Genomic DNA, 20,832 nt, shown 5'->3' with positions numbered 1-20,832 from the left:
TGCATTAGTTCCCACAGTACTAATCTAAGAGATGACGTAACCTCTTTATAAGCTGCAATAGGATTTAATACGACTGAATGGATAATGTGTTCTAAACTGATACAAAGTACACATACAAATAGACTGGGCACATTTTGTATGCTTTGTTTGCTAAAGTTTTACAGTGTATCTGGTTGAGAGTTAAAAACAAGAAATGTGCTAGCTTGGGATGTTGGTTACTTCGATGCAGGCACAAATAAAGCCATGGAACAAAGAAAGTGCACATGCATAAACATGTAGCTGTGTGCAATGCATTATCTGTAGTAACTGCCTGGTTATGGTTATAGCGCTTTAAATTAAACTAAATATAGTTTATAGTATACACTATAGTTTACACTATATAAATATAGTGTATATTAAACTAAATTTGTTTAATTGAAAATAATATTGCAGGATTTTAAAAACAATCACTTGCACGCATCCCTTGTTGAGACCAATTATGAACTGGATTGATGTAGCTGAGTTTGAGGAACTGCTAGAGGCAGAATTCACAGACCATGCTGACGGTGCTACCATTTCAACCTCTGGGTTTTTCAACTGTCTACAGCAGCAGAATCTGGATTATTAGGATTAATATTTATTTTCAAATAAATAAAGGAACAACAAAAACCCCTTTCAGGTTTAGGTCACAGCTGGTTCAGGTATAACACTGAATACAGATACATAGAAGAAGGAACTCGTCTTTGCTTGTCCTATCTTTAAGTGAGCTGAGACACCAAGCTCATCTTCAGTTCTACTACTGAGCTAATTAATCTTCATAACTACACTGTAGCACTAAATTAAAAAAGAAAAATCCTTCATGTGCACATCCTGCAAGGAAGTCCCCTGGGATAAGGCTAATTTACTTGGCTCTCTTCTAACCACTTCAACATTCAAACGTAGTCACATTTAGTTTTAGATTTGCAGTTATAATATACCTTTAGGGCAGTTCCTAAATGTATACAAGTAATGTATTTAATGCTGGTATTACAAGAGATGATAAGATTAATAAGTAGTTTGATATAAGTCTCCCTGGGTGTGTCTGAGAGTTAGGCAATAGTCTAATTGGCGGTGGTGACTCAAGTGGTTAAGGCTCTGGGTCATTGACTGGAAGATCAGGGTTTCAAGCCCTAGCACCGCCAAGTTTCCACTGCTGGGCCCTTGAGCAAGGCCCTTAACTCTCTCTGCTCCAGGGACACTCCATCATGGCTGTCCCTGCGCTCTGACCCCAACCTCCAAGGATGGGATATGCGAAGAAAAAAATTTCACTGTGCTGTAATGTATATGTGACAAATAAAGGCAATTTATTTATTTATAGCCCCCGTCCTTGATGTGCTTCTTTTTCACTTCATTGCCTCTGCCCACTTTTGGTGCTTAGAAACCTTAAGGAAAATCATACATATTTCACATGTATATTAATTTCTGTAAAGCAGCATTTCATCATGTTATGCTCTCACAGGAATTCAAGTACATACACATTAATAGTATGAAATGAGATTAAATGTGAATCATCAATCATGGGTAGAAAATTCTATGAAAAAATTAAACCACATGCACAACATGTGAAATAAAGAAATAAATTAAAAAAAAATCATAAGGGGAATGAACCATGTCGAAATAAATAAATTGTGTTAAAAAATAATCTCATCGAAATAAATTAATCTTGTGGAATGAAATCAAAGGTGAAAGTAAATAAATCATGTAAAAACAGCATGTAAAACTAAAACACAATAACATCAGCAAAAGCTGCATGTGGAAATTCCACTTCATGTGATTATTCACTTATGAAGGTCTCGTGACATTTCTGTAAGGGAATCAATGCTGTGTGATTGATTGGAAACACCGAAAGTAGTCTCTTTGTTACATCAGGCCCAGTTAAAAGCTGCTTTTTACTAATCACAAGCTTCAAACTGAGTTTTTGTGAGATTATGGAATCCTCATCTTTAGTCCTTTTTAGAGGTCACCCATTACCTTGACTCCACTCTGCTGCTGGATTCCTCATCCCATGTCAATTCACATTAATGCAGTCAGTAGCTTTGTAGGCAATTCTGGTTCAGCAGCAAACTTCAAAGAGCTCATTTGCACTGTCAGAGAGACCCAATGATCCCTGAGCTCCTTGCTGGATTTGTTATCTGTTTTGAAGTCTGGTCATAGGGTTCCAACAAATCAGTGAAATGATAGAACAGTGGAAAACACACTCATACACTCCAAAACACAGAGCAAACCAAGCATGGGATAATTGAGAAGTTATTCACTCTTTAACCTCAAGCAGCGGTTCATTTGGTACAGTTCGGGCCAAATTGACCAGGGCTATTATTGGAGCTTGAAAAGAACTACATTTAAAAAGACAATATATAAAAGTCCTTTTACTCATATTGTCTTTATTTCATACAATATAGATAACATTTTTGATTAATGTTTGCATTGACTAGAAGATCAATGAAAGTGTCATTTGTTTCAGTGATGAAGTTATCTAGTGGAATCTCAGCATATAAATTGAATTCTTTCTGGAGGCTAGTTCTTAAGGTGAAAATTTGTATTGCGATACAAATTTTCTCATGAGAAATAATGTAAATGCAGATAATCCATTCCAGCCACCCAAAAATATTACCAATATTACCAACACGAAGCGTATGTAAACTGTATGGCTTCTTACAAATAACTGCCCCAAGCCAAGCATTCCATGTCAAGGGTCCTCACAGGAAGTCATGCCACAGACCACCCACGCCACCAATCTGTCAGCAAAGAAACATGCGAAAAATCATGTAGGAAAAACACGCATCTTAGCCAGTGTTCCGGTTCGGTTTGGTTTGTTCTTATGCCAAAAATGCTTCATATGCTGATGCAAGTGTGAATAAGTGATCTCAGTGATTTTTTCCTTGGTTTTTATACAGGTGATACTGTACTCTATTTTGATGTCAAACATTTATTTCTTTTTTAAGGGTAATGTATTAAGCTAACTTTTAAATGAAATTAAAGTGTTTTGGGAGCATGATTGGAGTCATATTTAGGGTTTAAACTGTAAAAACAAATGCATTTATAGTACAGTATTATCATTTTTAGTGACTCCACCACACATCTGCGAAACCTCGTCATTTGCGATCGGTCCTGGAACGTAACCTCGCGGATGTGTGAGGTATTACTGTACTATAATTAAGACCTTGGTGGCATAAATCTAGAAAAAAATGAAATGGAGCAATGTTTCAATAAATGTGTATTGTTTTGAACTGATTTATCAGGTGATGAACAATGAAAGAAGCAAGAGAAACAAAAGATTCTTGCGGTCACAGGCTATGAAATACAGCTCTCAAAAATGCATCTGCAAATGATTTACAACGAATAAAAAATAAAAATATAAAATCGGTCAATTTGACCCAAATACCACACTAGTCAGAGTTGGGTTTAATAAGGAAAGCTCAGTGTGTATTACTTCATTTGGTTTTTTAAACTTCCTCAGAGAGACTCTTAAAAGGAGACACATGTTAGGCAGTGTGCTTTAATGTGGCAGAAATGATGAAAAATCATGTAAAAAAATGTAACGTATGACCTGCCGTCAGATCTGTCAGCACCTGCCTCTACTATTTCTCCTCATCCCCAGCCAGTCATCAAATTACAAACATCACACGACCAATCCCAAGCAACATATTCTCATTCACAGTGTCCTTCCTATTAACCAGGCACATCTGTTCCCAGTCAAGTCATTCTCTTTAAATAACCCAGACTGTGGTCAGTCCATTGCAAGTTCTTGCTCCTGTTTTGTGTCAGTGCATCACTGTATTTTTGTCTTCTGCCAACCGGGGTTTTGATTTTGGTTTCGCTTACATGCAGTTATTGCCTTTTACAATAGCTTAGGTTGTTGTATGTCTCCTAACTCTAGCATGTTTAGTTAATCTGTCTACTGCCTTGCTCTTTCTTTTAAAAAAATAAAATAAAATGCATAACTCTGACAAGGCAGTCAAACCTGCAATTTCTGACACTGCATGACCCTGTTTTCATTACCTTAGCAGAAGTTTTCTCAGACTCAACCTAAAAATTAGCCAGCGACAACTATTTTTCTTGTTCTTCAAGCTAGCAAAGATATGAATTATAGGTTCATTTAACAAACAAGTACCCAGTGAGTCTATCAGACTATCTACAGCCAAAATTACGCAGAAACTTTATCATGCTGTAGTCAAGCTGCGCTGCCCGGAGCTTCAGCCGAAAACAATCCAGACTACAAAAGTGAATAAATAAACTTCGTCCTGATCTGCCTTAGGCCTGCCGTTAACATGCCAATATGCTGCACGTGGCTGTGGCAAGTGATTAGTGTGTAACTGTCCCTAACACAGTGTGTGGCAGGCCTAAATTTAGAAACCACATCAGCTATTCTGTTCCCATTACAATCCACTAAGCGTTGTTTGAAAGGCAGCCAAAAAATCCAGTTGTAACAACAGTCACATGTTGTCTTGAGTTGCACTAGTTTAGGTGAAACTCCACTTTACTACAACCACCAGCATCACATGTTTGATATGGGCAACACCTTAAGAGCAATCACGTTTTTCACCATGAGTGTCATTTTTATTTGGTGGAGGGCGGTCCTATAGGGTGTGTGTGCGTAACAACAGATGGACAACGTTTGTAATATCTAAATATTTATAACATTTAGATCCATTCGATATATTAACTGTTTCCTCTTATATTCTAGTAGCATTGTTACTATGGCCAGGCATCCCTAAACAGATACAGCGATATTTCTTCCGTTACCGTATCTCACCCTCCATGTTTTCCCTGTTTGTCCCTTTGGATTTTATCTTGTTTATAAGGAATGAGGGTGTGTGTGCCAGGGTTGAAAAGTAATTAACTAAGAATATTTCATTGCATGGTTCACTGTAATTTTTTATTATTTTTTTTTTAGTATAATTTAATCATAGCACTTTTACTTTTGCTTGTTCAAATTTGTGTATATTTTTAATAATATATTTTATTTATTTATTTATGTTTTTTTTATTTTATTATGTATGTTTTTATAAAATACATTTATTTTTTACATTTACACATTTAATTTTATTTTTATTTTAATGGCAAAGTTAAGTCGCTGTTTTTTTTTTTCTTCATGTAAATCTACACTCGCTTTAGCCGAATGCTACAGTCAGCAGAATCAATGTCTGAGACAATGGAGACAGATGAGGTATCTTCAGTAATGATCTGCAAATTATTTGAGCCAAAAACCCATTGAGATATCAGCGTTTCACTGCTCAACACCCAACCCGTTGAAATATGTCCAGGTAAGCTATTAGCTGACTGAGTGAACTAGATAAAAGAGCTGCTAATGCTCAGGAAATAGCTGTAGATGAACATAGCCGGATAACATCTTACAATGTTGATGATGGAGGTGGTGTTCGCTTCAGCTGAGCTTACTTATCTACGTAACATCATAACAATATTCTTCAAACATGGAATATTTTGAATTAGTTAGTGCCAAAGGATGTTGTTCTTTCAGCTGCTCCCTGTTCAGGGTTGCCACAGCGGATCATTTGTGCCGCATGTTTTGGTTTAGCACAGGTTTTTACGCTGGATGCCCTTCCTGACACAACCTTCCCATTTTATCCAAGCTTGGGACTGGCACTGAAAGTTAACTCTTCATTGGCTGGGTTTGCTCCCTGCCTGGGAATCGAACCCTGGCCACAGCAATGAGAGTGCAGGATCCTACCACTTGAGCACCAGGAAGCTCATTAGTTGGAATCGAACCCAGGCCACAGCAATGAGAGTGCAGGATCCTACCACTTGAGCACCAGGAAGCTCATTAGTTGGAATCGAACCCAGGCCACAGCAATAAGAGTGCAGGATCCTTCCACTTGAGCACCAGGAAGCTCATTAGTTGTGCCAGATGTAAACATGTAAAAAATAATTACTCTAGTAGTTTTTCACTCCTGTTTCAGCAAACTACTCTTTTACTTTTTTTTACTCAAGTAAATTAATACTACATTATCACTGCTTTCACTCAGTGGGTTGTGTTCTCTTTCCAATTTCAGATAAAATATAAGACTTGAATCTAGGCCCATCTAGCAATTTTGTCCTCAACCTAAATAATGCACTTTGCATATATATAGCCAGTCATACTGGTCTGCAGGAGAAGTGTTTACTTCAGACCCTTGACATTTAGGCTTGCCTAGTTGTACCTGCACAGTATGTAATGGACTGAAGAGAACAGATCCAGCTATTCCCAGAAATCTCTGAAATGTCAAAGACATAGTGATGCATCTGTGGGTGTCTCTCCTGTGGATCTCGCGAGTGGCAGAGATCACCTTTGAGTCAAGCAGGTGCACATACTTACTGCTGTGCAGGATTCTCCCATTATCATGTCACGTTTGCTCACTTGAGTGTTTCGAGCTGATGGCTCTTAAGATCACTCTACCCTCCTGTAACAGTTTCTTTGAGAGGCTGCTTTTGACAAACACAGTCCAATTTGCTCTTTTCACATTAGCAACAATAAAGGAGCTTGACGTTTTTAGATGCACATAACCCAACATCAGTGACATTTGGCTGAATGGACTAAGAATAGACATTCCTCCAGGGCCTGCATTACATTAGATGGGCACTTTTTTTTTGCCTGGAGCTGTAGATGCTTGCTGCTTTTGTCAGGAAATGGCCCTTGTGTTGGGGCTCATACATTTTTAAACCTCTTTTTCCTACCACTACCTGGTTAAAAGTTAGGTCTTTTACTTTCTGGCCACATTTATATTACGGTGCTTTGTTGGAGAGGATGATTTGTAAGAAATTCATTCATTCATTCATTCATTCATTCATTCATTCATCTTTAGTACAGTAAGCTCTTTATTCTGGTCAAGATGGGTTTAGTTCTGTAGCCTATCCCAGAAACACCAGGTACAAGCTGGTGATTTATTAACACCTAGGGGTTAGTTACTGTGTCTAATCCAAAATGTTTTTGGGAGGAAGAAACAAAAAATAAATAAAAATCTAAGGAAACCCACAAGAAGAACATGCAAAAAAACTTTCACACAAACAGTAGCCCAAGCTCTGGACCCTGGAGTCCCTGTTTTTTCAAGAAAATGTCGTATGAAAGAGGCCAACTTTGCCTTGTCAGCCCACTTGAAACCAACCAAATGGCGAGTAGGAGAGATGGATGAAGAGCAGTATGAGAAAAGTGTGAAGAATGAATGTATCCACACCTGTGCAGTTGGCATCATTGTTCTGTAGTGCACTATTTTGTTTGGCAAAAAATCTGTCAAATTAAAGAGAATTATAACTTATGGCATTTAATTTGTCTTGTGTCCACCTACACCACACAGATGGTATTTCAATGACAAATAAATGAGAGAGGTCCTGGACTATAATGATATATAGGGACAATCATTGCTCTCCAGGATGGAACAACATCCTGCTTAATCAAATCCAAAATGAGGATCTGGTGTTTTACTAAATTGTGGCTCTTTTCAAATTCCAGAAAGGATATCCTGCATATCCTGCAAAAATGATTGCTCTTAAGTATAATAATATTAGTCCAACTGTAGGAAAAGAATGAGACAAAGTAGAAAATATAAGAGAAGCTTTGTAACAGAAGGGTGGGTGGTAAAAAAGGGTGGGTTTTGCACATACCAAAAAAAAAAAAAAATCCACAGGGAGTGAAAGAGAAGCTTTTGTAAATTTGCACTAATGGAAAGTTTGTTTGAGCCCATTATAAAACATAATTCACATTCCCAACAGTGTTAACTGGCGACTGCTTCTCCCATTATGGTTTGGTGCATTAGGGCTAAGTGTTGGTGAGCATAACGCATTAAATGGAAATCACTGATAATACACCCTTGGGGTACCAGCAAACCAGTCCATCATGTGAAATGAATACCAGTGTACATTACCAGCTGAGACACTGTGTAGTTTACAGACCCCCGACTCACCTACATGCACTCAGATCAATTATTCAATGGTGTTTACATTTTGCCTGACTGGAATGTAATTCCTTTCCTGCCATTTGCACTTGACCAGTTCAAACAAATAAGCTTCAGCGTGTCTTTAGTCATCACTGCACTTTGCTCCCATTTTCCACATGGCTGCTGTCAGATGACCTGCAGGAGGTCTGAGTTTTCAGGGAGCTCTTTGTATCTCCCCTTACAATTTGAGTCAAGGAGGTCTGATCATTCCTGTCAGCCAGTTTACTCGAACAAAGACAAACTCCATTTCCCACTTCTGCTTACAACAGGACCAGTGACCTTCACCAAAGAGATTCTTACAGCAACCGAAAGTGATGGCTGGTTGTGATATTATGTGGGAGGGCTAAAGTCCATTACTCGTCAATAGCTTGTTAATGAAACTATGTGTTGCATCACAAGGTCTTATCGATGATATAATAAGAAAGTGGAACAAACTAACACACACACACACACACACACACTAAATTTTATGTAATACTGGATTCATGTTTTCTCCGATTACCAAACATGTTATCCAGAGACGTTCTAGTAGTACTTTCATTTAAACTATAAACACTTGGATTTTGTAAATAAAAGGATGAGAGAGTAAATAATCCAGCTTGTACATGTTCATTACCCCGTGGCCGTATTCCACATGCACCATCTCAGTCACTGCTGATGACGTTATGGAAGTGTCAGTGACATGGGCTGCAAAATATCACATAGTCTGGACAGAAATCAGCCTTTGCTTCACATCTTCAGATGAATTCTGTGTCTTTTTCATATGAACATTACGATTTTTTTTAATGTTTTTGAACCTTACCATTATTTATATTCAGATTTAGACTAGATGTGAGCTTGGTTTACTCACCTTTATTGAGTTTGGAGTATGAAGAATGGAAAGAAAGATCTGTGTGATTTTTAGGTTTGGGACTCCAGTCACAATGCATAGCTCTTATCTCGACCAGATGCCCTTTAAACTTTCTAACAAACTTTCATTAAAAAAAAAGAAAGAAAAAAGAGTGCACTTCCTATTACTATCTATATTTGTATTTCATTTTGGAATGCATTATCTGTTCAGTCTTAATCCTACTGTGTGGGGTGCCTTGGGATGGAGATACATCGAAGTTAAAGTCTCTTTTTTTTGCTATTTCAAGGTAATAAAAAACTCCATTCTAATTTAAATAGATAAAAAATGAGAGAACAAATGAATATTGCCCTTTCACTTCCTTCCTGTCACTGGAATCTGGGTCTTGACACCTTGAAATCCTCCTTTATCAGTGTCACTAGTGTTTCTAATCTTGAAGGATGACCCTCTGGCAAGCTTCCACAGGAGACAAAGCATAAATAAGGAACTGAAACTTGTGGGATTGGAGCAGGTTCACTAAACAATGTTAGCAGAATGTGTGGGCTAAAGTCACTTCACTGTTTTTTTCCAACCTAAAAAGTGTCTTGCAGGCTGCCAGATATTTTTAATTGTTTGTACTTTTGTTAGTGTGTTGTTGAGTATATTACATACCTCCGTGCATTTTTATGAGGCCAGTCTAACAGATACACTAACAGTATAACAAATATGCTAACAGATACTCGGAAAAAAGAGTTGGTAATTGGCTCAAGCGTTCCTGGATTCAAATAAATGACAAAACAATGAATGGAGAATAGATTATTATTCAGACGGCTGCTTATAAATGCTAAAAATTCCATACATTTTTGTTTTCTTTTGTGGACATGTCTGTGCATGTCTGTAGGCTTTACCTGTGCAGACAGGAATTACATAAAACTTCTAGCAGCTTTGCTTCTCTGATGAAGCATTTTAAATGCTGTCTATCATTTATTCCTCTGCGTGTTAACTTCAGCTTGATTCCGGTTTGCTTTCCGGCAGGCGTGAGCACTTCCTAGCATCTTTATCCTGAACATAATTAATGAACCTTTCTTTCTTCCTTTCATGACGCACTTTATGTGGCAAGGACAACTTACTTTTAGTCCTTAGGTCTGTGTTGTTTTATGTAGCTCTGTGTTGTTCTATGTAGCACGAGGGTCCTGGAGATATGTTGTTTCATTTCACTGTGTACTGTGCCAGCTATATATGGTTCAAATGATAATAATAAAAGCTTCTTGACTTGACTTGAAATGATGTTTATCATCATGTCAGCTCAGACAGGATATACAATATTATTATATATATATATATATATATATATATATATAGCTCTGGAAAAAAATAAGAGACCACTGCCCAATCTCCAGATTTGAACACTATTGAAAACCTCTGGAATGTCATCAAGAGGAAGAAGGATGGTCACAAACCATCAAGCAAAGCTGAGCTGTTTGCTTTTTTGCAAAAAGAGTGGTATAATGTTCCCCAACAGCAATGTGAAAAACTGGTGGATAGCATGGAGCCAAAACGCATGCAAATCTGGGTTATTCCACCAAATACTGATTTACAAATTATTCGCATTTTGTTTTATTCGAGTTATTAAAGCTCTGCAAATACTGCATGATCTTGGGTTATTTTGATGTGTTGTCATTTCCTTTAAATATACACTCTAAATAACAATAGTTATATTTTGAATTTAGGAGAAATATTGTCAGCAGTTCACAAAAAATGAAACAAAGCTGTTCATCTCTCCAATACATGAACCTGGAAGAAAAAAACATAAGAAACTGATTATTTTGCACTGGTCTCTCTTTTTTTTTCCAGAGCTGTATACAGTATGTGTGTGTGTGTGTGACTTCTTTAATTATAGCCAGAAGGACACTATTTCTGGGCATATTTTGTCAATTTCAGGTCAGATTGTGTCATTTGTTTATTTTTATTCAGTATAACATTATTAACTATGCTTAGACAAGTATAATACTCAGCGCAATATTATTTGCTCTGCTGAAGATTATATTATGGGTTCCAGAGACTTCCTATAATCGAAATCCCTACACGTAAATTTAACTGTTTATTTGCTTTTCAGAGAGCGCAATCATTTCTTTGACACCTATTAAAGCGTTTATTCTTTCCCGTCATGCAAAGCCTATTTTCCGCAACGCAGCAAAGCATTGCTGTAATGATAAACTAGACCATTTTATGGTCCACTGCTGTACTTTGATCGTCTATCATTTGATATCAAACTGCCACCTCTAAATAAGGAACTGGTCGTTTTGTTAATACAGTGTTCTGTTCGGCGCTACGCTATATTAGCAAGTATTTACAAAATGCACAGATTTAGCAAAAATATTGAAATCAAATTTGTCAGACTTTTTTTTTTTATTCTTTTAAACCATTGACTGCTCGGTCACAGGAATCCATTGTTACCGTGAGGCGCTTCCTAAATCTCCAGCCCAGACGGTGCACACTGTTGTTTATCAGTGCTCACTACAGATGAATGGCAATCAATTAACTCAGCAGAGAAAAGCACTTTGTCCCCCAGATCATCTCACAGATAAGCGTTTGTGGCGGCTTTCCTGACCAAACCTCTTACATTGACAAGAACACATTGCTGCGTTTCGAGCCCTGAAACCTTAACCAACTGTTGTTCTTTTTAAGTAAGATAATGTCGACAAATGCTATGAGGGATTTTCAGCCTGAAATTCACAAAAGATTAAATAAAGGCCAAGCACGGTATAGCCTTCTGCTAGAAGCAGTTTTTATTCATTAAAGTCAATACAAGCAATGTATTTGCTATGATAATTAAATAATATTAGATAATTGCGAAAAGAAAATGTGACAGCCTGGGCCATATAAAATAACATGCACATCCACATTATCCAAAATGTCTTTGCTAATAAAATTAGTATACTGGAGTACAGTCTTCATGAACAGCTGGTGTTTTTACAGATCCATGTCTTTCCTGTGATTCAAAATGTAATTAAGTTTCAGTGTCACTGACGATTAAGCTAGGGAATACAGTAATATTTCTTTTAGACATTTGGCTGACATCAAAAGCGTAAAAAACTGTAATGGCAGGCCTTTATGATTACTGGTGGGAAAATAAAGCTCATTGTGGGAATATAATGATCTCTTTTAGCTGACATCAAACACATAAAAAACCTGTAATGGCAGGTCATTGTGATTGCTGAAAAAAAAAATGGTCATTGTTAGATCTTCAACAAGAACAATGACCTATCAACATTCATTATAATGAGTGCCACTAGTAGACAGCGCTTCCTCTCTCATTGAACCACTTTTTATTCTGTACAATTTTCGCTTTTTCTCAGTAGAGCAGTTTTTTGAGGAATATCAAAGAGAAGCTGCGCCGCATGAATTCTCTGAAAAGTCAAGTTTATTGGGCTCAGATCACTTTTTATTGTAAATGCTTACCTCATAATGCGCTGTCTTGTTTACACATAACACAGCACACAGCTGCAGGGAGCGTGGGGAATATTTTTATGCTTTTTTTAATAAAGAAAAAAATGATCACTTCTGTCTTTTCGGCGCCTGTTGTAAACTGAACAGCTACCATCTTAGCAAAGACAAGTCTCACTGAGATGGATCAAGCGTCAGTGCTTTTATAAGACAAGAGGCCTTGTGACCCTGGCTACCTGCCAGCTGACTCAACATGTCTACATTTGCTTCAATTGACCGAGATCAAGAAAAATTGGATTTTAACTGCTGATGTAAGGATATGTAAATTAACTCTCCTTGCATGACATACACCATGCTGTAGAAATTTCTCCTTCATCTATAGACCCTTATAGTCCAGTGTTATTTTATGCTAAATTTGGGATAATTGTGTTATTCACATAAAATTGGTGACATCAATTCAAAAAATTACATCAGCATTTTAAGCAGGGAATTAACTTAAATAATAATATTTTAGATGACATATTAAAAAGCTTTCCTTATCCAGAGGTGCTTAGGTTTGTTATTAAAATCGCCTGCATTTAGGTCCCGCCTCTGAGATCTTTCATTAATAGAGGTGCCTGAGGTGAGTTTTTTCAATATATTCTATAAAACCACCTTTAAAGGTAAGTGCATGCCTTTAAATCAGGGGGCAGACCTAATGCAGATCTAATACTGCTCTTTCCTCAAGCCAGTCTCCCTCTAGAACTTCGGCTTAAGGTAATCTTAAGGTCAGTATAGCCCGTAAATGAGACCTGTCTCTGTTTTCGGAAACCGCCGTAACCTCACCACTCTTGATGACAGCAAGGAATGACCAGGAGTCCAAAATTTTACTCTCTCCTATCCATCATAGTGCACTAGCTCGTGGTTGTTAAATTAAATAGGGGTACTAATGATTTCCTCCGAATGTGTCGAGCTACCCTTTGACGTTGCATGTGCAGCAGTTCAAAACCGAACAGCAGCTGGATTTATTGTCCAGTGGCTAGCTTTGAGTGTCCCCACTTCATTATTCCCATAACAACAACTGGCTATGCAAACAGATGTAATTCATGTTATGTCCATCGCTGCTGAAGAGTCTCGCCACTGGAAAAGAAGAAATCCTTCATTCAGATGGTACAAATTATTCGTCTATTATGTTAAAGGAAAACAGATGATGCTCTCACAGAAGACAAAAAAGGAAAACATTGTTTCAGGAACATGTGGCATCGGTAGTGTTTTTTTATTTGTGTAGCTGTTGCTGTTACTGTGTGCATAATATACTGCAGTCATGTGAATTTAGATTAATGCAATTAGGATACATGATTTTTTACATTTTATAAACATCATTAGAGTACAAGGGATTGGACTTTAAAGCATTTTTTACATTCTCAGTGTTATCTTAGTAAAGGTCTTGATTATTATTATTATTTTTTCTTGATTTATGAAATCCAATATTTTCCACTCAGTTGCTGTGACTCATCCTGCCTACTTAACAGTCAAATGCAATAAAGAGTTAGAAACAGTTGGCCTGGCAGCTGGCTGGATTCTCGGCGTAACTTATTTTGAGAACTGCTTTGACTGGGATCTACCATTAATCCCACCGTCCTTATTTAATTCCACTGGCAAAGATTTGTGTTCCGATATCCTTACAAAGAGTTATCTGTGTATAAGTACAGACAACAAGAGAGCTAAAAGGGACGTACTTAATTGCCTGATTTCATTTAAGGGTAATAAAAACAAGCAATGCTGTTTCCATGGTGTCCATTGAATGAAAATTAGAGTGTCTGTTGTTACCCTGATGCACCGTTGCTATTCTGGTAGCGTTTATGTAAATCATGATGTCTTTATTTTTTTTTGAATTTCAGATAAACTCCTCTCTAGCAATGACTTGTATGGTATTTCCTCTCCTACATCTGTGGCTGTGTCAGTACTGAAAAGGACTATACCAAGCACACCTGCTAAATTTGTCAAATTCTGCTACTTATTTTTCAGGCTAGCTGGGAGTCTAAGCATCTACAAGGCAAGTGTTGTACAAGCAGAGAAATCAATTAGGATCCAGCAGCTGGAGAAAAAATACTAACTGCATGTGGGTGGGCTTGGAGATGCATGCGTGTTTTGTTTTGTTGACAGACATCAGATTTCTGTGTTTTCCTTTTGATGCCGATCAGCTTGATCGAAAAACGAGGCAGGATTCAGCTGCGCTTTGTGTCAGTAGGGTGCAGCTTAAAGGACGAAAATGCTAGACTAAAGCATAGCTATGAAGTTCAGAAAAAAAGAATGATCAAAGCCCAACACTGGCAGACAGCAAACATTCAAGAACACGTGATATCACAGAGTCTTTGAGTGTGACATCTGTGTACAGTGGTGGAAATGGAGCTTTGGCACCTTCTTTAAACAAAAAGCATTGCGTGTCTCTCAGATACTTTCATGTCTTCTATATCAGTATACGCTTAATATATTTTTTGATCAACGGTCTCAAAGGTACTAAGGGTCTTTTGTAAAAGCTGTGACAATGAATCGCTCCAAATCAGCAACAAGCCTCAGTCGTGACATTAACTCTGCACATGCTTGAGCGCATCCGCTACCTGGCTACAAAAGAATAGCAACTTAATCAATGCTCTGCAGCCAGTTGAACCAGCTGACCCTTAGCGCTATTGTCAATTAGTGTGAAAGTAAATGAATGTGAATTTCAGTTCATAACCTACTAAAAAAAAAAAACCTGTAACATGATTGTATTTTTTTTTTATGTAGCCTTAACTTATAACATAAAACATACACTAATCTCATAGTATATTCATGGTTCAATGTTTGGTGTGAAAAGAAAAAGAACAGCTCTGTCTTTTATTTTTAAAGTGAACAATGCTGCCAAGCACAGAATAAAACATGCCTTTTTTTTCTATTTCATTAGAGAGATTTCCACAATTCTGGCCAACTTAAGAATGCATGTATTGAAAATAATAACACTAAAAGAAAGCCTTGTGTACAGAGAAATGGGAAGCTGGTAAAACTGCAGACTAAAGCATACAGGTCTAATTTCTCTAGATCTGTTAGACTAAGATCCACCATTCAGCATGCTGGCAGCAAAATAGTAAATGTGGATAATAAAGATAGGAAACGAAGAGTGAAACCTCATCCTACAGCAGCAGCACTTCTCCCAGTCTGTTTTCTGCACTCCCAACTACTTCCCCAATCCCGTGGCCTCTCCTTTTCTCCCCAGGGGTTCACTAACTCTACTCAGCCCTGATAAATCACAGGCCCCTCTGATTGTATTTATCAGGTGAGTTGAGCTCACTGACCTCCCATATAGACCCTGACCAAGGTTAGCTTCATGATCCAAGGCAGCAGAGAGCAGGTTCCACTCAGAATTGATGTCTTTAATTCCGAACTTCAACAGGTAATCTGTTCCGACAAATTAATATTGTACAAGGAGCGTGAAGATGTAGATGATTGCAGTCATTGCGGTTAAGATGAATGTGTTAGAGGAATGCCTCTACTCATATGATGCACAGTAACTGGATGGACACAGGGTCTGAAAATAAACCAATTTAGGCCACTTCTTAAGGCAATATGATACAACGAGATAAAATAGGTTTGTCAATGAAAATGCATTAGGTTTGCCTGAATGACTGTCTAACGTATAGTGCATTTGTCTAGAAGCACACTTCCATCACATAGCACATTACATGAGCAATGCTGTGTATTTCTCACTGACATTTCCGAGAAGACCTAAAGAGCTCATTAATGACATTAATTAAACACATGGCTTTCCAACATAGAAGCATGCCAAATCATGAAAGATGCATGACTAACCTTATTTGACATCTCACCCACCCACAAGCCATAAGCACATACACAAGGATGGCTATTTTCCAAAACGAGGCAATATTCACTGTGGAATGTCAGGAGAATGTCTCAAGGGTGATCATTTTCAAGTCTGCTGTCATGTCAGTGGGCAGAGTGGGTGGGAGGTTTTACAGGGACAGTGAAGGTGGCCTTACGAATATGAAGCAGGCTACATCGGTTCAACAGTCCAGACTGTCAGGAGAAGGATGGGTAGGTGGAGACTGAGACATGGTTTCACCGAAGAGCAGCTAACAGGCTTCTTCAGCTGTGGCAGCTAATCAAAAAACTTTATCACTCACGACGACAGCTGAACTGTCAGGCATCCGGAGGGGTGCAATGTTCCTGGAGATTCTCCACGTCTCCCGTTTTGCAGGGTTTCCTAGCTGTCATTGCAGAAAACACCTTCTAATTTACACATGGCCAGCGACTGAGGAATGGAGATCATGTTACACTCTGCAAACTGCAACCTGACTGCTGATGGACAGTTTTACTATCACCAGCACTGCACTTTGGTTCTGGGTGCACACAAGGCAAGAGCACCATGTGGTACCATATGCTAAAAATAGAGGACATTTTCATACACCTTGATAGATCTGCAGAGCAACAGTACATGTATACACTACCTTGTTGTCAGGTTTCACAGTGTTGAAGTGAAGACACTATATCTAATTTCATGATGGCTAGAAACAGGATGACGGAAGCCAGCGCCACAGTCATGTCACGTTCTGCAAAGATGCCAGATGATTGGCAATGACTTGCTTTGCTAGTTGTCATAGACAGGTCTCAGTGTCAGAGAGCAGTCAGTGTGCATGAGACAAGAGTAACACATAAAATGATATGCAAAAAAAGCAGAATGTTAAGGTGCCTTCGACAGTGCTCGGCTGAAGAGCATACCGTTGTCCTGAGAAAGGAAAATATTTAAGTGAAAGCACTGGTGTTTCAGTGGCTTAATGGACCATTTAGACTATAATTGCTACTACTACTACATCAGTTATAGTGCATACTTATGCCTTCCTTATTAAAGAATGTGTTTCTCTCAAACAAATGGAAAGAGTCTGGCTAAGCGGTAGGTGCACTCTGGAGCCTTAAGTTCTATTGCTTCTTGTCTGGTGAATATTAAATGTTTACTGCCATAGACCTGGGTGTGGAGGAGCAAGATTTCAAAAGTAATATCACTTTTATTTACAGTTACAAGTTACATTTAGTGTATGACCATAAAATGTCTTCCTGTCTTTGTTGTCAGCCGTGCATGTCATAAATCATCAGAAAACAAAACAACTTCTTGGCATGTGCCATTCTGGTGAGAAATCTAAGATACAGGAAATTAAAGCATTTCACCACATACAGCAGTTTGACCACTTCTCTTCTTACTCATATATGAAATATATATGTGGATATAAAAGGTCACATATGATTTCACCTCAAGAAGAAAATAGTGGTTGAGCAACAGTAGAAGATGTGTAAAAAGATCAGTGTGTGCTAAAGCTGTAAAATCTCCCCAAATCTCTAATTTCAAGTCAAGAAGGAAGCTGTAAGACCAAAACATGTAAGACACATGAATATATATTGCCAAATGTTTTGGGACACCCCTCCAAATCATTGAATTCAGGTGTTGTTTTTCAGGGGTTGGGCTTGGCCACCTTTGGGATGAATTAGAGCGGGGAGCTGTGAGCCAGGCCAAAACTGGGACGTCTGCTTTTACTTGCACATGAGTTTAATATGGAGTTGTGAGTTTGTGAGGTCAGGCACTGATTTTGGACGAGAAGGCCTGGCTCGCAGTCTCCGCTCTAATTCATCCCAAAGATGTTCTCTCAGGTTGAGGTCAGGACTCAACAGTGCAGATGGTGCAGTTCCTCCACACCAAACTCGCTCATCTATGTCTTTATGGACCTTGCTTTGTGCACTGGTGTGCAGTCATGTTGGAACAGGAAGGGGCCAAACTGTTCCCTCAAAGTTTAGAGCATAAAATTGTCCAAAATGTCTTGGTATGCTGAAGCATTATGAGTTCCTTTCACTGGAACTAAGTGGCCAAGCCCGACCCCTGAAAAACAACACTTGGCCAAAACCACAATATAGTGTGTCTTTATATATATATATATATGTGTGTGTGTGTGTGTGTGTGTGTGCGTTTTGCATAGAGGATTCTAGTCTGTTCTATGTTTTCTTCACGTGCTGTTGTTCTGCATTAGTGTACTTCTCCAAAACTGACATCCATTCCGGCATCAAAACAAATGAACTTGTAAGTGGAATGAAAGCTGCGGGAAGCGGACGTGCATCGAAAAGCCCATAGTCTGCTCTGATTAAAAACGCGCGTAAAATGGATTACCACATGCCTACAAAAGCAATGCGGTGTCTGCGGTTATGCGGGATATAGTGGCACGCCGTGTGGCCAGAGGAGATCACGAAGAGGAGGGGACTCGACAGACCAGTTTACTTTCTCACCGTGGAAACGAGCGAGCGCGCGCCTCCGCCGTTCAGCCACTGTGCAGCGCGCGGGCTCTCTTGCGCACGCCAAAGAGGCGCTCACTTCTCTCAGTTTCACTCTCTCAAACGCCGTCGCCTGACTGGGAAGCTCTCCGTGGAAAACTATTCTCTCTCTCTTTTTTTTTAATTTATTTATTTATTTATTTTTGCTTTTTTTTTTTTTTACCTACTCCCCACGGCTCGAGTTATCGGCAAACCGAGAACTTGTTTATTATTTCCGCGTGTAATAACGTATTCAGATGCGAGGATGTGCTTTCCCACATGAGGGTTTAGAGCCGTGCCATGGTTTTGACCCGGGGTTTCCTCATGGAAATGGTAAGTGATTTATTTCACTAATTCGTCCAGCTTCTAATATTAGTTTCCAGAATGAATGTGTTAAACTATGGCGCTTATTTGAATGCATGAATGTGTTAAACTATGGCGCTTATTAACGCGTAATAGCGCTTCTTTTTCGGTATTCCTGAGCGCGCTGAAATCCCTCATCACTGCACCGTGATGTTTTGTTTTGGTTACTGCATGTAATATGGTATAAAAAAAAGAAAAGAAAAGAAAATCACAACACCAAAACAAAATGGTTTTTCTAATACTATTTGTAGTTTAGTTGTTGACGTCATTCATGAGCTCAGGAACTAATTGAAGAAGTGGAGAACTTATTCTTGATGAGAGACAGAGCATTGGGACTGACACGCGTGTTGAAGCTCCTCGGTTCTAATCCACAAAGAATATCGCGATACACATCATGATCGTATCGGAAATTGTTCCTGAAGCATCTGCACAAAGGTCAGCAGACTATTTCTTCAGATAAAATATTGACAGATAACAACTACATTTTCAAAAAGGTTAGCTCTGGGGAGTTAATCATTATATACCTATAAATCATGTCTTCCTAGTGTTCTTCTTTACCTTATTTTTGTGACTATACATTCATTCTGAACTCATGTACTGATGGCATGAGATGTTTAACACAGCATTATGTAATCTACAGTAGTTTAATGGAAAGCACAGTGCATCTCAGGGCAATTGACCTTGTTCAAAGGTTCAAGTGCCACTGGAACCGTCTTAGATAAAATCACCTGCTCAGACATGCGCTTTGAGTGTGAAACAAAAGGTTTCTGAATCTTTCAGCATGCTTGACTCTATTTTTTGTCATGTACAAGGGAACCTTCGCACCCAAGGTATTGCACTGGTGCCCGTGTTTATTTAATGTTTGGATCACAAAGGGGTTTTCATGCGGAAGCTGCTCTCACACAGTGGCATGGACATGCTGATATATAAGAGCTCTCGGGAAAAGAAGTTTATCACACAGGATTGCCAGGTCAGGTTGTGCTTATGCAATAGAAAGTGCATTGTTCAATAAAGTGTCAGGCATGGTGGAAAGCATGTTTGCTGATGGATGGCACAGCACAGACTGGCTGTCAGTGGATCAATGTATTCCCACTCTCACGTTGCATTAAGGCCTTGCGTCGGTCTCACCTAAAAGACAAAGGTGAAACCTGAGAGCCAGCAGGAAGCAAGTGTGTGCTTCTGATACATGTGGTAGTGTCTTATTTGTCCATAAACGTTTGTTTTCTGTGGACTGTTTGCCATCAGTGTAGGTGTTGTTCAAATATGTAGTAAGATAGTCTTGTGAATTTTGCTATTTGGCGGTCACATACTCATTTGCTGGCTTGCTGCTGGTCACATACTCATTTGGCTTATTTATTATATGTTCAATTGTACAGATGAGGAACAGAACAGCGTTCCCACTGCTCTCAGGCTGATACACACACACATTATATGGCATTATTAATTGTACGTAATAAATTGAATGGTTTGTCAAACTCCTTACTCGAAAATCTGTGTCACAGAAACCTTCTCTTTAAAACCAAGAGCATAAATGCCAAAACATTCTACTTAATGTCTAATCGATAAAAAGAATTTTGTATTCTTCCTAAGAAGGAATGCACGCTTGAGCCAGTTTTTAGCCGAAATGCTAAAATGTTTCTTTAAAGGATTTCTAGCAGTCGTTGCCTGATGCAGTAGAAATCTGCATGTAAAAATCTCATCAGTGGCATCCAAATGTCTGTTTCTCTAATAAACAGTTCAATCGCAAAAATTCACATTATTTCATAGATACAGTCAAAAGTCTACACACTTTACAAATACTTAGTATTAATTTACTAGAATATTGATTTCAACATCCTTCAGAAAGATCTGTCTCTCCAGGGCACTCATGTTATACTCAAGGCCCGTGGGCCAAATACAGCCGACTGCCTCATTTCATTCGGATGT

The 20,832-nt window shown here is 38.5% G+C and overlaps 1 protein-coding gene across 1 annotated transcript in view; it reads left to right on the top strand.

Annotated features, from left to right (window-relative positions):
- The first annotated feature begins 18,558 nt into the window (after nt 1-18,558).
- The window catches only part of htr4 (5-hydroxytryptamine receptor 4), a 71,463-nt gene continuing 69,189 nt past the window's right edge, over nt 18,559-20,832 (top strand). Inside the window, exon 1 of the mRNA XM_058396410.1 lies at nt 18,559-18,876. Coding sequence (XP_058252393.1) covers nt 18,801-18,876 — 76 coding nt within the window. The 5' untranslated portion in view covers nt 18,559-18,800. The remainder of the gene's footprint in view (nt 18,877-20,832) is intronic.

Source organism: Hemibagrus wyckioides, linkage group LG08 (genome assembly GCF_019097595.1).
Source record: "Hemibagrus wyckioides isolate EC202008001 linkage group LG08, SWU_Hwy_1.0, whole genome shotgun sequence".
NCBI lineage: Eukaryota > Metazoa > Chordata > Actinopteri > Siluriformes > Bagridae > Hemibagrus > Hemibagrus wyckioides.
The sequence above is the reverse complement of the archived record's forward strand: the minus strand, read 5'-3'. Positions and strand labels throughout refer to the sequence as shown.